The 16,295-nt window shown below is 34.7% G+C and overlaps 1 protein-coding gene across 1 annotated transcript in view; it reads left to right on the top strand.

Annotated features, from left to right (window-relative positions):
- The window catches only part of LOC106872600 (uncharacterized), a 314,391-nt gene that overhangs the window by 197,208 nt on the left and 100,888 nt on the right, over positions 1-16,295 (top strand). Inside the window, exons 42-46 of the mRNA XM_089360611.1 lie at positions 675-821; positions 4,296-4,442; positions 5,121-5,300; positions 6,703-6,873; positions 7,503-7,658. Coding sequence (XP_089216737.1) covers positions 675-821; positions 4,296-4,442; positions 5,121-5,300; positions 6,703-6,873; positions 7,503-7,658 — 801 coding nt within the window. The remainder of the gene's footprint in view (positions 1-674; positions 822-4,295; positions 4,443-5,120; positions 5,301-6,702; positions 6,874-7,502; positions 7,659-16,295) is intronic.

The raw sequence follows: 16,295 nt of genomic DNA, 5'->3' as shown, positions 1-16,295 counted from the left end.
GGTGGTAATCGCAATGTCTTAATTTTACGAATGGCTGGTATGTAATTGTACAATTTGTATTTCTGTATTTGTATTTTTTTTTTTGCATTATGTGTGAACATCTTGATGAGGGGAGTGTCAGTTTTTAAAAATATGAAATATTTCATATTACTTGGCGCGTCTCTGAAACTTCCCGTAGATGGGACTTTTGAATCTTTGTAATATTTTCGTGGTATTTTAGTACGTCTTTTTAATGTTTTATCGTATCAAATTCTTATTACACCAATGTATTGTAACTTTTAAATCTAAAATTCTCTGTGTTTTATGCATCATATCGATATTTATCCATTTATATGTATCTTCATATTTTTATATTTATATATTTGCAATTTTTATATCGATTTTATTAATGTAGAAGAATATACATATATTTTGGATTTTGTGTGTGGTTATTAATTATGTTCCTTTAGTTTCAGCTTGCATTGCATCCATTCATATTATTAAACGGTATATATATATATATATATATATATATATATATATATATATATATATATGATAGTCTCTTCATCAGATGTGAATGTCTATATATGTCTATGTGTATTTGTGTATTTGTGTATGTGTAAGGCCAAGCTAATCAATATGTTTGCTTTTCTATTCTTTGAACTCGTACCCATCTTTTTTTTTAATTTCAGTAACTAAAATAGAATGTCGTTACTTCGGAAAAGTATACTTTATTGGGCAAACGTTCATAGCCATAGATAAATGCAACCAGTGCACTTGCAAATACACTGGAGTTGTTGTGTGCACCGAAAAGATATGTCCTAACTCAAAAACTACAGGTAACACATTGAAGAATTTTTAGTCGAATGTAACTCAGTACTTATATACATATATACGATGTTCTTTCATTTACCCCCTACAAAATTCACTAACAAGGGTTTGATCGGCCCGAGATTATTATAGAAGACACTTGGCAAAGCAAAGGTGCCACGCAGTGGGGTTGAATCCTGAAACATGTGGTTGAGAAACAAGCTTCTTACCATATATATCGTCATTCTGCTATATCGTCATTTGAACATTCCTTGTTTCATGAGCTATAATTTGAAGCAATTGTATTGTCGTTTTGTGAAGTGAAGGTTGGTTTTAAGGACCTATACCTTAACGGAAATACAGACCAACCTCCATAATCTCTGGAAGAAGATGAGCTGTGAACTTTATTCTCTTGTCTGTATTCTTCTATCTGCTGATTTACTCTTTATTCTTCTATCTACTATTCTATTCCTTTATAAACTGTGAATTCCAAGTCTAGAATTTTCATACACACTCACCTTGTCTCTGATGAAGGAATACTCTGTGTATGGAGATGCTAACCTATCACTTGGAATATCCCAGAAACAGCTGTAAGACATCCAATAATTTATTTACTTATTTATTAACTAATTAATTAGTTAATTACCTCAAATTCACCTTATTTGAATTAAATATTCTAAATAACTTGAGATACTCGTCCTGCCTTGGTTTTTATTGTCCTTTTTCCTCTAATATATATATATATATATATATATATATATATATATATATATATATATATATATATATAATTTGCTTGACTGCGGTCATGTTGGAGCACCGCCTTTAGTCGAACAAATCATCCCCAGGACGTATTCTTTCTAAGCCTAGTACTTATTCTATCGGTCTCTTTTGCCGACCCACAAGGTTACGGACATGTAAACACAACAACATCGGTTTTCAAGTAATGATGGGGCGACAAACACATACACAAAAATATATACACACACACACACACACACACATATATATATATGTGTGTGTGTGTGTGTGTGTATGTGTGTGTGTGTGTATGTGTGTGTGTATGTGTGTGTATGTGTGTGTGTACGACGGGCTTCTTTCAGTTTCCGTCTACCAAATCCACTCGCAAGGCTTTGGTCGGCCAGATGCTATAATAGAAGACACTTGTCCATGATGCAACATAGTGGGACTGAACCCGGAGCCATGTGGTTGGTAAGCAAGCTACTTACCACACAGCCACTCCTTCGCCTGCATATATAGAATAATAAGGTAGTCAGAATGTTGAATAATTATATTCTCTTTTTACATTTTATTTACACTTCTTGCGCTTTCTTCCGTTATCGGATTTATCAGAAAGTGGTTTACAGTTAGATTTCTTGACCTTTTTATATATGAAAAAATTTGTGGGGTTTGCCAAGCAAGGGAGAAGAAAGAAGAAACATATTTTGAGAAGGAGTGGACGTAAAGAAGCGTGGCTTTTATATTGGTATGATCGGACTTGTTTATTTAGTATTTAGAGGCCTTCTAGGATGGGGAAGGAAAAAGAATTTTTGTATTTGAATTGGTCAAGGTTTTAATTGAAAAACCAGATGTTGTTTTTGACTTTCTTCAGTAAAAATTATAATTGCCTTGTTTCTTTATTCCTTTGTATTCATTAATGTGGGGAAGGTAAAGAGGTGTGGTTTTCATATCACTGTGGTTAAATTTTTGTAGTGGTTAAGGGTTTTCTCCCTTGCTTGGCAAACCTCACAAAATTTTTTATGTAATAAAAAGGCTAAGAAATCTAACTTCAAACTACTTTTTGATAAATCCGATGACAGAAGAAAGCGCAAAAAGTGTAAATAAAATGTAAATAGAAAATATATATATATATATATATATATATATATATATATATATATAATCATCCAGCATTCTAACTACCTTATTATTCTAAATATACAATATCTGCACATCACTTCAAAATATATGTATATATATAAGGTATAATTGTTATAATGGACCGATTTTCATGAACCTTAGTAGTCGAATGAAATAAAGCCACATGAATGAATTTAGAAACAGCAAAAAAATGTTACGGGATTTATTTTTGACTTTTTAAATATTTTACGTAGAACATTCAATGTGGTGTGTAGATGACAATGTTTTTCAGTCATCTGAATCCCGACGCTCCAGAAGTCGAAGGACTAGGGAAACACAGGAGGAAAGACAAGACAGGTTCTATTCTCAGAGACAACGAGATGCCGTGGAGACACAAGAGCAACGAAAATTAACGATTAGGTTTGGAACAACCAGGAAAGCCTGCTTGAGAGAACAAGAGACACCAGAGTAGAAACGACAGAGATTGGTATCTCAAGCCGATAGACAAGCTCTCTTCACGAAACACTAGATACTAGAGCAAAAACGCCGAAGGTGGGGGTCTCAATCCGATAGAGAAGTCTCCCAAAGAAAATGTTACTTTGAAGAGCATCAAGAAATGCCCACTCCAGAGAACAGGAAGCATCATGCCAACGACATGTCACGTTTGAATTTAAACATTTTCCTCGTGAAGAGTGTTTACTAGCAGTCTTTTTTGCCACCTGGCACAGATGCATTATGATAGATGCTTTTCGATCTTGGTCGTCTAGATAGAGAGGAATCTGCGAGAGAAAAATTTCCTGAGTAAAACTTCTTAAAACATTGTTGAAATGTCCGGTCACTTACATCTTTATTTCCATAGACAGAATGGATACTTACGTAAAGGAATTGGGTGGCTTGGGGTTCTAATAGAAAACAATTATCCACAGTGCCGACACACACAACACACACACACACACACACACACACACACACACACACACACACACACACACACACACACACACACACACATATATATATATATATATATATATATATATATATATATATATATATATATATATATATACTGAGTCTCTTCTGATAGATGCTCGAAGGTACACCGAACTAAGGTCAAAATATGTTTAGTTTTCATATAAATCTTGATTACATATATATATATATATATATAATATTAAATATATTATTAATATATTTTCAAATATATGGGCTGTTTACGGAGTGCTCATGGAGAGCCAAGGCGAAAAAGTAGAGTAGAGAAAATTAAAAACGCAGAGTTTAGGCAGTCAAACAAATTCCCGAACGCATAAATGAAATCATTGAACCACAGTAGTTGAAGCATATATACTTATGCTGATGTGTAAAAATATATATGTTTCAACTACTGTGGTTGAATGATTTCATTTATGCCTTCGGGTATTTGTTTGACTGCCTAAACTTTGCGTTTTCAATTTTCTCTACTCTATATTGTGTGTGTGTGGGGGGGGGGGTGCTCTCGTCGTCATATATGCATATGTCTGTTTGTGAATTGTTTGTGTTAGGCTGGGCTGATTAATACTTTTATTGTTATATTCTATGACTGACGAAGTTATATTCTATGATAGTTTCATCTTGAATTTGTACATAACTTTCTTTTCTTTCAGTAACTAAAATAGAATGCCGCTACCACGGAAAAGTATACGTAATTGGGCAAACATTCATAGCCATAGATAAATGCAATCAGTGCACTTGCAAGCCCAGTGGAGCTGTTGCATGCTCCGAAAAGTTATGCTCTTATTTAAAAAATGAAGGTAATACTAAAAGATACTTTTCAACAAATTTTACTAATCACTGGATAGGTTCTAATGCCCTACATCTCCCACTTCTTTACTAGGGTTAAATGTCAATATGTCGATCACTCTCTGTATTTTATTTAGTGTGTTCGCTATTACAGACCGAAAAATGAAACGGACGGTGAAACATAGAAAAGCAGTCACAATTATTATTGTTTGTGTGGCAACTACTTTTTGGTTCTCTCCGTACAGGTCAGCCGTTGACTTTTTGATATGCGGTGGGACATGTGTATATGCATGCGTGCGTGTGTGTGCGTGTGTCGGTGTGGGCAATCGAATGACTTGTATTGGACAATGCAATTCAGATGTCGACTACCCACTCTTTTCGGATGATTCGAAGGAAAAAAGTATTTTCTTCACGTTTTTCTCCTTCTCTCTCTCTCTCTCTCTTTCTCTCTCTCTCTCTCTCTCTTTCTCTCTCTCTCTCTTTCTCTTCCCTCCTTCTCTCATTGTGTGACATTGGGGAAAAGAGACAAAAGCTATCAATGAACTTTTCCTGTTTTGTTTCGATCCTATGGTCAATTTTATATACTTTATTCTACCATCGTCTTATTCATATGATAACGTGATATAATGACCAGCTATTTGTGCAGGGGGATTTCTTCAAATTTATATTTAATCCTTGTTGGTTTAAAGCCTTCCTTTCAGAAAACACAACACCGAAAATTGAAATTTTATTCAACTGCCACTACAATGGAAAAACATTCGTATTTGGACAAAGCTTCTCAGCTGCAGATAAATGTAATACGTGTAGTTGCAAGACCAAAGGAAGCATCTCGTGTACCAAAAAATCTTGCTCTTCCTCAAAAGATAAAGGTAATATTAAAAGATGTTTTTGAAATAAGATACTCTGAACTATATTTTAAATATTATACTCCACGTTTTATAAAAAAAAAGAAAAGAAAATTGCATACGTCTAAATAAGAATATATTATATTTTTAAAGCGTGAACTATATAAAATAGTTGCAAATAGCGTCGTGTTATTAATAGTGTTATTAATCCTGCGTTACATTCTTTGTCAAATTCTTTACAAGTTACGATTTGATTATTAGGATGTGAATGAGGTAAACAATCTCGAAAAACAAATTGGAATTGAAACTTTAGCGAATGAAATTTGATCTAATGAATATAGACTCAGGACTTCTGAGATTAACTCTCTCTATAAATGGTAGACGATTTGACAGAATTATTAGAGCATCGAATAGATTGCTTTGCAGTAATAGTTCCGGGTCTGTGTACTTTGAATTCAAATCCTAACAAAGTTAACTTTGCCTTTCGAGATCAATAAATAAAGTACCAGCACTGGGTTCGATTCTTCTCTTTCTCGCTTTCTATCTTTCTGACTTTCATCTTCTTCTCTCTCTCTCTCTCTCTCTCTCTCTCTCTCTCTCTCTCTCTCTCTCTCTCTCTCTCTCTCTCTCTCTCTCTCTCTCCGGAATGAAATCGGCTTTGGTAAGACTTGCAGGGTTATGGTTTCCATCAAGTCTAAAAATGCCCATGAGATGCCGAATGTCATGACGAAGTCCTTACGAATACATAAAAGAGTTGAAGGCCCAAGCAAAGCAGAGCGAGTAGATATCACAATCCAATATAAGAGTTCATAGTGAACATTCTTAGTCTACTTATAAGAATATGGTGAAATGATCAAATTTTGTTGGGCTCTGGTTTCATCTTCCATGATGTTAGGCTTCAACCTTGTTAAAACTCTCAAACATGAGATACTGGCAATTGAAACTGATCCACAATGTGTTAACCTTCATGATAAACCACAAGCATCTAAGTATCTGTTTGAAGTTAAATATTAAGCGTTATGAACCAATGAGAATAACCTACTAGAAATAACAGCCAAATCATCCCTACCCCAAAAGAAAATAAACGCAATGAACAGTATAATCTGCGCCTCGCATCATATTATCCATTTATATGTTGTGTAACTCTCGTTATAAACTTTAAAACCCAAAGCTAAAGTAAATTTATTTTTCTCGTCGAAATTTTCTTCGATTTTAGATTTCTAGTCTTATATATTTTTGGTGACAAGCATATGAAAGTGTGACGAGTTGACCAAATCTTCTGTGTGTGCGTGTGCGTGTGTGTGTGTGTGTGTGTGTGTGTGTGTGTGTGTGTGTGTGTGTGTAAGTGTGTGATTATGCGTGTGTGTGTGTATGTGACATGGTATCTTCAAATTCATCTCGTGTTCGTACAAACCTTATCTTTCAGTAACTACAACACCGACGACTAGCAGCACACTCAATGTGTGCCGCTACCGTGGAAAATCGTACAAAACTGAGGAAACGTTTTTAGCTGAAGATAAATGCAATCATTGCACTTGCAAGAATGATGGGAATGTAGTTTGTACGAGAAAGTCGTGCTCTAACGCTACTGATGAAGGTAATACTAAATGGTGTTTTTCAATCAGGATGCAATGAATTAGAGTTTTAAATTGATCACCATTTAATTTTTAAAATGTAAAATCCAAAATGATTATTTACGAAAGACGAAAGCGTGGCCGATTCAAAGTGTTGGAGGTTGTTGTTAATAGTTTACATCACTTTTGAGATGTTGGGTGTGCAATAGGACGAGGATTGAACATTATATCTTCTTTTCAAAGGCTGAGATGTATTCCTGTTCGGTGTTTGGCGACGATAAATGGATAACTGTAGGGATCGTTGTTTCGGAGTAATAGATCGGATATTGTCAATGCCAGTGGCATTGATTTAAACAGACCAGAGTGCAGTCGCACATAGCGTAGTATAAGCAAAGTTATGAAGTCAGGACTAGAATGGATTTCATTATTGCGTATAATGCAAAGTATGTATATTTAACTGTTAAGCAGAAATACTGCATTATTAAAACATTATAGTGCGTTAATGGATTATAATTTCTGTTCTTGTTCTGCAACAGAAAGCAGTTAATCATATGGATAGAAAGTAAATATCTTTTCATAGTTTATAAATCTGGATGAGTGGGCGGGGTGTATTCAAACATACTTTAAAATCGTGAAAAGCTTTTCTTTTCAGCAACACAAAAAAATTCCACAAAATGTTACTACCAAGGACAAATATACTTAATTGGGCAGGCATTTATAGCTATAAATAGCTGTAATCGGTGCAGCTGCAAGACATCTGGTAAAGTAGAATGTTCCGAAAAGAAATGTCCTTCTTCCACGACTCCAGGTAAGACTAAAATAAGATATACTGAACTTGATCAGCATTTATTATGAACAGCATATTGTTTACGTCTAAGTTTACTTATTTTTTTCAAAATTTTCAGTAATATAGATCTAACGAGGATTAAGGTTTAACTCCTTAAAAAAATTATGACTATTAATCTGCTTTATTATCATCATCATCATTGTCATAATTATTATTAATATTATTATCTAAATTATTATTATTATTATTATTATTATTATTATTATTATTATTATTATTATTATTATTATTATTATTATTATTATTATTATTTTATGTTTGACTTTTGTTTTGCATTTGTACAAGTTGGATCCAAGTCTCACCCAGAGACCTCAAGAGACAACAAGTTAGAAGTTCATGTAGGTGTTATGCCTAGGGTACCATATATTTGGATTTGTACAGTTTTGTTCAAGTGAATGTTTAAGAAACCATAAGAAAATTATGTGTTTGCTTTAAAATTTGAGATCACATAGACAGTATTTTACGTAGGATATGGGCAGTTCCCATGAGCACTATTTTTTGAACTTCAGCCATTTTGGGGTTTCCTGGAATCTGATCTAGGTAGTAATCAACCCGTTTCGCTGTCATTCCCAGCGTTATTATTATTATTATCATTATTATTATTATTATTATTATTATTATTATTATTATTATTATTATTATTATTATTATTATTATTATCATCATCATTATTAAGGCGGTGAGCAGGCAGAATCGTTAGCACGCCGGACGAAATGCTTAGAGGTATTTCGTCCGTCTTCACGTTCTGAGTTCAAATTCCGCTAAGGTCGACTTTGCCTTGCATCCTTTTGGGGTCGATAAATTAAGTACCAGTGAAACACTGGGGTCTATGTAATCCACTCATCCCCTCCCCCGAAATGGTTACCCCTGTGGCAAAATTTGAAACCGTTGTTGTTGTTGTTGTTGATGATGATGATGATGATGGTACTCGTTGGATGCCCGTCGCATCGCTGGTAAATTTGTGTTTTTAAAAATTGTTTAACTTTTGTTATATAAGAGGTGTTAAGGCTACCAAGACCACCTTGGATTGGTTGGTTTATTCATTTGCACCCCATTTGGGGGTCCAAATTTGGAAAGAAAATTTTCAACTTTGTTTTAAAAAATATATTTTTAAAAAACATGATGATATCTGCTTTGCTCAGTGTAATGGAAAAAGAAATCATGAGATAGCTCCTAACAGAAATCCCTCACTCAGTTTTCCGAGTTAGACAGTGCTTGCCGTGTTCTCGTCACTGAGGATCCGTCTGCGTTGACAGCTCGCGTTGATCGACTACATTTCACACGGTCACAGCAGATGAGGATTATCTCGTAGAGATAGGGGACTGACTGGAACTTGGTTTGACAGGTCGCTCTGGAGGACCGGGAATATACCGACAAATGATGAATGCAGCTATTTCTCGGAATGATGAATGCAGCTATTTCTCAGAACCGTTCTACATCGCTCGCTCGGTCTACTAAGGCTGCCCGCTCTCGCCTTTTCTCGATCCGCTGCTGCGAAAGCTGAGTTAGTTGAGGTGCAGCCCTTTCGAATTGGGATCTGGGTAGGCCGTGCTGGCGCACGCGGACGACTTCAACGTCACGATGTCGGACACCACGAAATGGAGACATCAGGCACTATACTAAATGAATAGGAAATAGTAATTAAGGCCAAGATCAACGTGGACTAGTCGGTGGGCTTGCAGCTGGGTACCCGGAGAAGCAGGTCCATTCCGTTGGATGGTGTCGTGAGATGCTAGACAAACCAATCAAATTATACGGTGTGTTGTTCGATCCAGGTCTCCAGGTGGATAGGAACTGAGACGAAGTAACGAACAAGCTGACCAACCTTACCCGAAAGTTGGCAGAACGGAAGTTGTCCCTGAAAGGGCGGACAGCGGTGGCAAATGTCTACAACACATCCTTTAATTTTTACCGTCTGACTGACATGCCTTGCCCCAGTTATTGCCTGATCAGATTGGATAATCTGTTATTCAGTTTCTTGTGGCAGTCCAGTAGTCAGGCAGTCGATCTGCAGCCAACACCCTATGCACGGTGGTTTAGGCTTGCTGTGGCCGCTGATACACAGACACACGCTGAAGTTACGCCACTTGCAGAGACAGTGAACGCAGGTGGGTATCGTTCATGATCTACATTACTTGTTGAAATAAGGACCGAGGACTGGGCACCTGGTATCTAGAATGTGTTTAGACTTATATCGAAAGGCTGCCGTTGCATGTGAGATGGTTCCGATTATCGGCAAAGTCCATAATGATGTTTGCCTGCTCCCCTCCGTTAATTGGGCAGGGAAGGCAGATTCCCTCTACAGGGAAGGCAGCTTTCCTTTGCAATGAAGGCAGTTTTCCTTTGCAATGAAGGCAGTTTTCTTTGCATGATATCCAGAGCGAAAAAGGTTGTGTGGTGGATCATGCTGAAAGGTACGGGGACAGAAACTTTCTTCTTTAGCAGAGCCTGCATCGACTTTTTCAAGTTTCACTTGAAAAGGAAAATGAGGGTGAAGAGGGAGGTGCTGTCTTCGAATGAATTCATTGAAAGTGTTGGATGAGTGGTTGGGAGTGGTTGGGAATGGTGAAAGTAATACCGCTTTTAGTATAGACCTATGCGTCAGAGAACAGAAGGACACTTGTCCTTTGGCGTTCTGAGAAATCTTGGATGGTGGGGTTCCTCGATTAGCTCTTGAGTTCCTCCTGTATCAGAAGGATCATATCATTATCACCTTTTTTTTTTACTGATATATACCATGTATAATGCTTTTCTTTTGTTAATATTGTATACCTTGTATACTTATGTCTATTTTTTTCTTATTCTATTCTAATAATTCTCCCACACTTTATGTCCGTTTTTATATTGTTCGCTTCATTCATTGCCCTGGTAGCAAATAAAAGAAATTATTATTATATTAGGCAGGCGATGAGCTAGCAGAATGGTTAGTACGCCGGACGAAATGCTTAGCCGCATTTCGTCCGTCCCTACATTTTGTGTTTAAATTCCCTTGAAGCTGACTTTGCCTTTCGTCCTCTCGGAGTCGATAAAATAAACACCAATTACTGGGGTCGATGTAATTGACTAGCCCCTCCCCAAAAATTTCAGGCCTTGTGCCGATAGTAAAAAAGATTTAGTAGTAGTAGTAGTAGTAGTAGTAGTAGTAGTAGTAGTAGTAGTAGTTGTTGTTGTAGTAGTAGTAGTAGTAGTAGAGCTGACAGAATCGTCACAGTGTCGGACAAAACGTTTAATAGAATTTCTTTCGGTCTTTTATGCTCTGAGTTCAAATGCATTCGAGGCCAACTCTACCTTTCAACCTTTCGGGGTCGATAAAATAAAGTGCCAGTCAAATACTGGGGTCGATGTATTCGACTTCTCCATCCCGCCAAAATTTCGGGCCTTGTGCCTACAGCAGAAAGGATTATTACTATGATTGTTTTTGTTGTTACTCTTTGCATTCTAATAATTCTGATATGTGATTAAGTAAATAGTATTCAAATAGAAACGGAAGGTGTTTTGGGAGAAATGCAAAATAGGATACAAATACAATGTTTTGAAATTGAAATTTAGTCGAGGAGATTGAAAACTGAACCCTTAATTCTTAAGTGTTTTAATGATTTGTGTTGCCTTAAATTATTGGATTTTTCGAGAGACTTGTTACCTTGAGGTTTCTTGTGTTTGCTATGTCACTCTAATCTCTAAGAAAGATGATAATGCAATGTACTAGAAGCGATACCATGAATGGATTCTATTGATATTACTGCATACAGTATTGAATGCTTTTTGCGGTGTGTGTAGTTATTTTACTGAAATACTTCAAGCCTAAAACTTAACACTGTATTTATGTCTAGGCTGTTTGACCCTTGTCTTGAAAAGTCAGCTATCAGTAACATCTGTAGTAAGATAAACAACTTGTAGAATGTACGTATAGGCACTCCAAAAACAAATCCTTCACTTCAGCCGCGTGAAGTTAAATGAATTAGGTGCTACCTTTCGCCACTCTTAAATTATGATAGCAAGTTTTACAAATAAAACTTGCGAAGGAAAAATTAATTGACTCACATATCTTGAAACACAGTGAAATGACGACAATAAATTAGACAACCAATATCTTATCAATCAAATTCACAATCTTATTTAAGAGATAAATTTCAAACAGGCAATCATCAGTTCCGGTACATCTTAGTCAGGGGTTGAAGGGTTGTACTTTCCACCGTTTTTGTCAAGGCCTTCATGAAAAAGTAAAAGAAAGGAAGTTGTCCTCAAACTAGGCAACTAGCCCGAGTGCTGGCCACAAACGGGAACTCTGCCAACATGCCAAAGACCAAAATGGAGGCACACTGCGTCAACGGGACATCTGCATTTTATTTAAGCACCTGAAGGATCCAACACTCAGACAAATACAGGAGTACGTCCTCATAAATGAAATATCCCCAATACCAAATAGGAAATATACGTAGAAGGTAGCCATTCCCCAATACCCACAGTTTATATATACAGAGGTAGAATTGTCAGTAGGCTCTTATGTAGACGTATATAGGAGTGTGTGTGTGTGTGTGTGTACGCGCGCGCGTATGTAGGTACATGGGTATGTAAGTAAACAGATAGATAGATAGATACATACATACATACATACATACATACATACATAGGTAATACGGACAGACAAGCACACACATGCATACACTAATGAAGACTGAAACACATGACCATATACACACGCACATTCTTCACACACACAAGAACACATATGGAGACACACATCCATACATAACTGACGCAAGTACATAGTCACACAAATCCATACACATAGAGACACTCAAACACATGAATATGCAGAAAACATACATACAAACGTACACACACGCATACATATATATATGCATACACACACATACATGCATACATACATACATAGTGTATACACATGCACACTGACGCACACACATGCGCACAAACAAACAAACAAAAAATGCAGCTCTGATAATGGATAGAGTCAACGACTATTGAAGAGATTGCAAGACACAACGATAATTTTAGAAAATTTTAGAAAAAATAAGTAAATAAATAAGTGGAAATCGAACCGGTAAGGCACTAGAAGAGAATGACACAATAAAATATGCTTCAGCACACGAATTCACATAAAGGATCTTGCAAACCAAATACAAAAACGAAATATATATATGATCAAATGAATAATAACAGACGATGGATAATTATCAGCTCATTACGGCTGTTTCTTTCGCATTTTTTTTAAATAGAAGAATAAGAACATTACTTCATTGTAAAAAACTAATCATCAGATAAAACATAATTTCAAGAACAAAAAAAGAATATCCCAAGAATACAGCAGAGACTTACCGTGAAAGATTTCAGCCACGTCTCTGCTGTATTCTTGGGATATTCTTTTGTCTTTGAAATTGTTTCATCTGATGATTACAGTTTTTTGCAATGAAGTAATGTTCTCATTCTTCTATTTAAAAAATGCGTAAGAGACAGTTATAATGAGCTGACAGTTATCCATCGTCTGTTATTATTCATTTGATTATAATACACCATAGAAATTTACGATACGTCGGACACCCTGGAGTATACCAACATGGTATAATGTATGCTTTAGACCAGCTCCTAGACACTTAATACTCATAGGATTGGTTTTCTCTGTGTCCTACTTGATATTTACCAGCCATAGGCGATGACCACAGGTTTATCCAACCCTACCTGGTGCGTTATCCTTTCAAGTACCCGATTCTATCTGAATCATTATTATTATTATTATTATTATTATTATTATTATTATTATTATTATTATTATTATTATTATTATTATTATTATTATATACGTGTGTATGTAATTAACCACCATATTGACTTTCCCTTCAGCCGTTATACGTATCTGTCTACTCTCATACTACTGATAAACATTTAAGCCTAATAACAAGAAATATGAATAATACCCCCAGCATGGCCACAGCCTATTGCCTGGAACACATAAAAGATAAAAGTTCAATATTTACAGTTATTTGCTAACTAAGGTTATTTCACTTTAATTTAACTATCTATCGATATATCTTTTAATGCATAAATTTATAGATCTTCATGACGTTGTTTCATTATGTTAAACATCCCGATTGTGCCTGCGATTTGAACGCACAAATACAAAATATGTAGACTTTCTCCGTCTTTCTTTCTGTCTCTCTCCTTTTTTCTCTCTCTCTCTCTCTCTCTCTCTCTCTCTCTCTCCTTCTCTCTCTCTCTCTCCGTATATATAAATATATATATATATATATATATATATATATATATATATATATATATATATATATATCATTTAGAGAAAAACCACTATTAAATAATTCAATAAAGAAGAATGTAATTCATACCCTCTAGAAAATAAATATATCATAAAAACCTTAAAAGAATAAAAGAATAACTAGTAAATGGTATAAAATGACTACGCGCGTTTCGTGGATATATTTTCAAATAGATAACTACTAAAAACCAATTCGATTAATAATCAAATCGATCTGCAGTTAAATCTATTAAAAAATATAGTCACTCGTAAGGTCTAAAATAAAATAAAAAATAATAATAAAAAAATCAATGTATGTATTGTAACTTATATTAAATATCTAAAAAATACTTGTTTTAACAATAAATAAATAAATAATCGAAAAACATTTAACAGGCGCAGGAGTGGCTGTGTGGTAAGTAGCTTGCTTACCAACCACATGGTTCCGGGTTCAGTCCCACTACGTGGCATCTTGGGCAAGTGTCTTCTACTATAGCCTCGGGTCGACCAAAGCCTTGTGAGTGGATTTGGTAGACGGAAACTGAAAGAAGCCCGTCGTATATATGTATACATATATATGTGTGTGTGTGTGTGTGTGTGTGTGTGTGTGTTGTGCGTGTTTGTGTATCTGTGTTTGTCCCCCTAGCATTGCTTGACAACCGATGCTGGTGTGTTTATGTCCCTGTCACTTAGCGGTTCGACAAAAGAGACCGATAGAATAAGTACTAGGCTTACAAAGAATAAGTCCCGGGGTCGATTTGCTCGACTAAAGGTGGTGCTCCAGCATGGTCGCAGTCAAATGACTGAAACAGGTAAAAGAGAGTAAAAGAAAGAATATTTCTTAAAATAAAAACACGACTTATCTTATCGAAGAATTGCTGTAAACTAAAATTTTAAACGTAAATTTTAAACGTAATATTTTCTAGAGTGTATGAATTACATTCTTCTTTATTGAATTATTTAATAGTGGTTTTTCTCTAAATTATATACATATATTTTATATTGGGAAATTTGATTTAGTATTGCTAAATTAAATTTTTCCCTGTAAGTTTTGGACTTTATTCCCTAATATTATTATATATATAGTGAATATACTCTTAAGATCACCTTTTAATTACTCGCAAGCTTCATCACAAATTCAGTTCTCAATCAATGATGATCCAATCCTAAACTACATTTCGAGATAAAATAATTGAAATTTGGTTCATTAAAAAAAGTAAGGTCAAAATATGTACGGTTAAAATGGGAGAGTTAGGCGAAAAATTGGCTTTGAACCAAAATATTTCAATTATTTTTTTTTTTAGTATCGATTAATTGGGTTTTAAAGAATGTACTCATTGAGAAGAATGTTTTGGTAAAAATCTAGTTAAAAAGTATTAGCTACGAAAAAAGTATAACTTTAAGTAAGGAAAAACATGGTAGCCCCCAAAATTGACTTTGAATCAAAGTATCTCAGCTATTGTAAAAGAAAATTATACAGTAGTTGTGTTCAAATAAAAGAGCTCTATGAGATAAATCCAATGATGAAAACTTCGTCTAAATAGTTTAGCTACAAAAAATGTGGTGTGGCTTTAAGTGACGAAAAAAAGTGATTATTTTAATAAATTGAAATATTTTTGTCATTAAGATATTTGGCATTATAAAAAAAAACAATATTTGATATCATAGGTTGTTTAGTTTAATGGTACAGAGCACTTTACCCGGAGTTTAAGATGTACAGGGCTTGATGTTCTGTAGTGGCTTGTTTAGCCACTTTTTTTCCTGTTTTCTAAGGGTATTTAGCCGATCTGAGCTGTCTTAACAGCTATTCCGCTTTCCAGATTTACTGCAGATGAAAGAGGTAGAAGAATCTCAGGGTGCAAAGCTTGCAAAAAATATTAGCTACAAAAAAGGTTGTGTGGTTTTAAGGGGCGAAAAGAAAGTGATAATTTTAAGAAATCAAGATATTTTTTCTCTTTTTAAGAATAAAATATCATTTGAACTCCAATAAAAGAGTTCATCGAGATGAATATTTTGGAGAAAGCCCCGTCGAAAAATATTAAGCATGAAAATAGTTGTGATTTTTTGCAATTTCATATTAATTTTTATCATTTTGTTTATGTATTAAAATATGTACATATTAAAAACATCTTTAAAAAAATTCACTCATTAAAAAATGAATTATTAGTTATTCATTTAATTAGAATATAACATTATTTTATAATAAAAATTGTTTAAAATTATATTTATTTGTAACAGATATGCTGCTATTTATTAATCTTTTGTTATTTTTAGGTGCAAACAATATTTCTAAGTTTGAACAAAATCCTTATTTAAAAAATATTTAC

The sequence above is a fragment of the Octopus bimaculoides genome, chromosome 11 (genome assembly GCF_046866305.1).
Source record: "Octopus bimaculoides isolate indiv1 chromosome 11, ASM4686630v1, whole genome shotgun sequence".
Taxonomy (NCBI): domain Eukaryota; kingdom Metazoa; phylum Mollusca; class Cephalopoda; order Octopoda; family Octopodidae; genus Octopus; species Octopus bimaculoides.
This window is presented reverse-complemented; position numbering and strand designations above follow the sequence as displayed.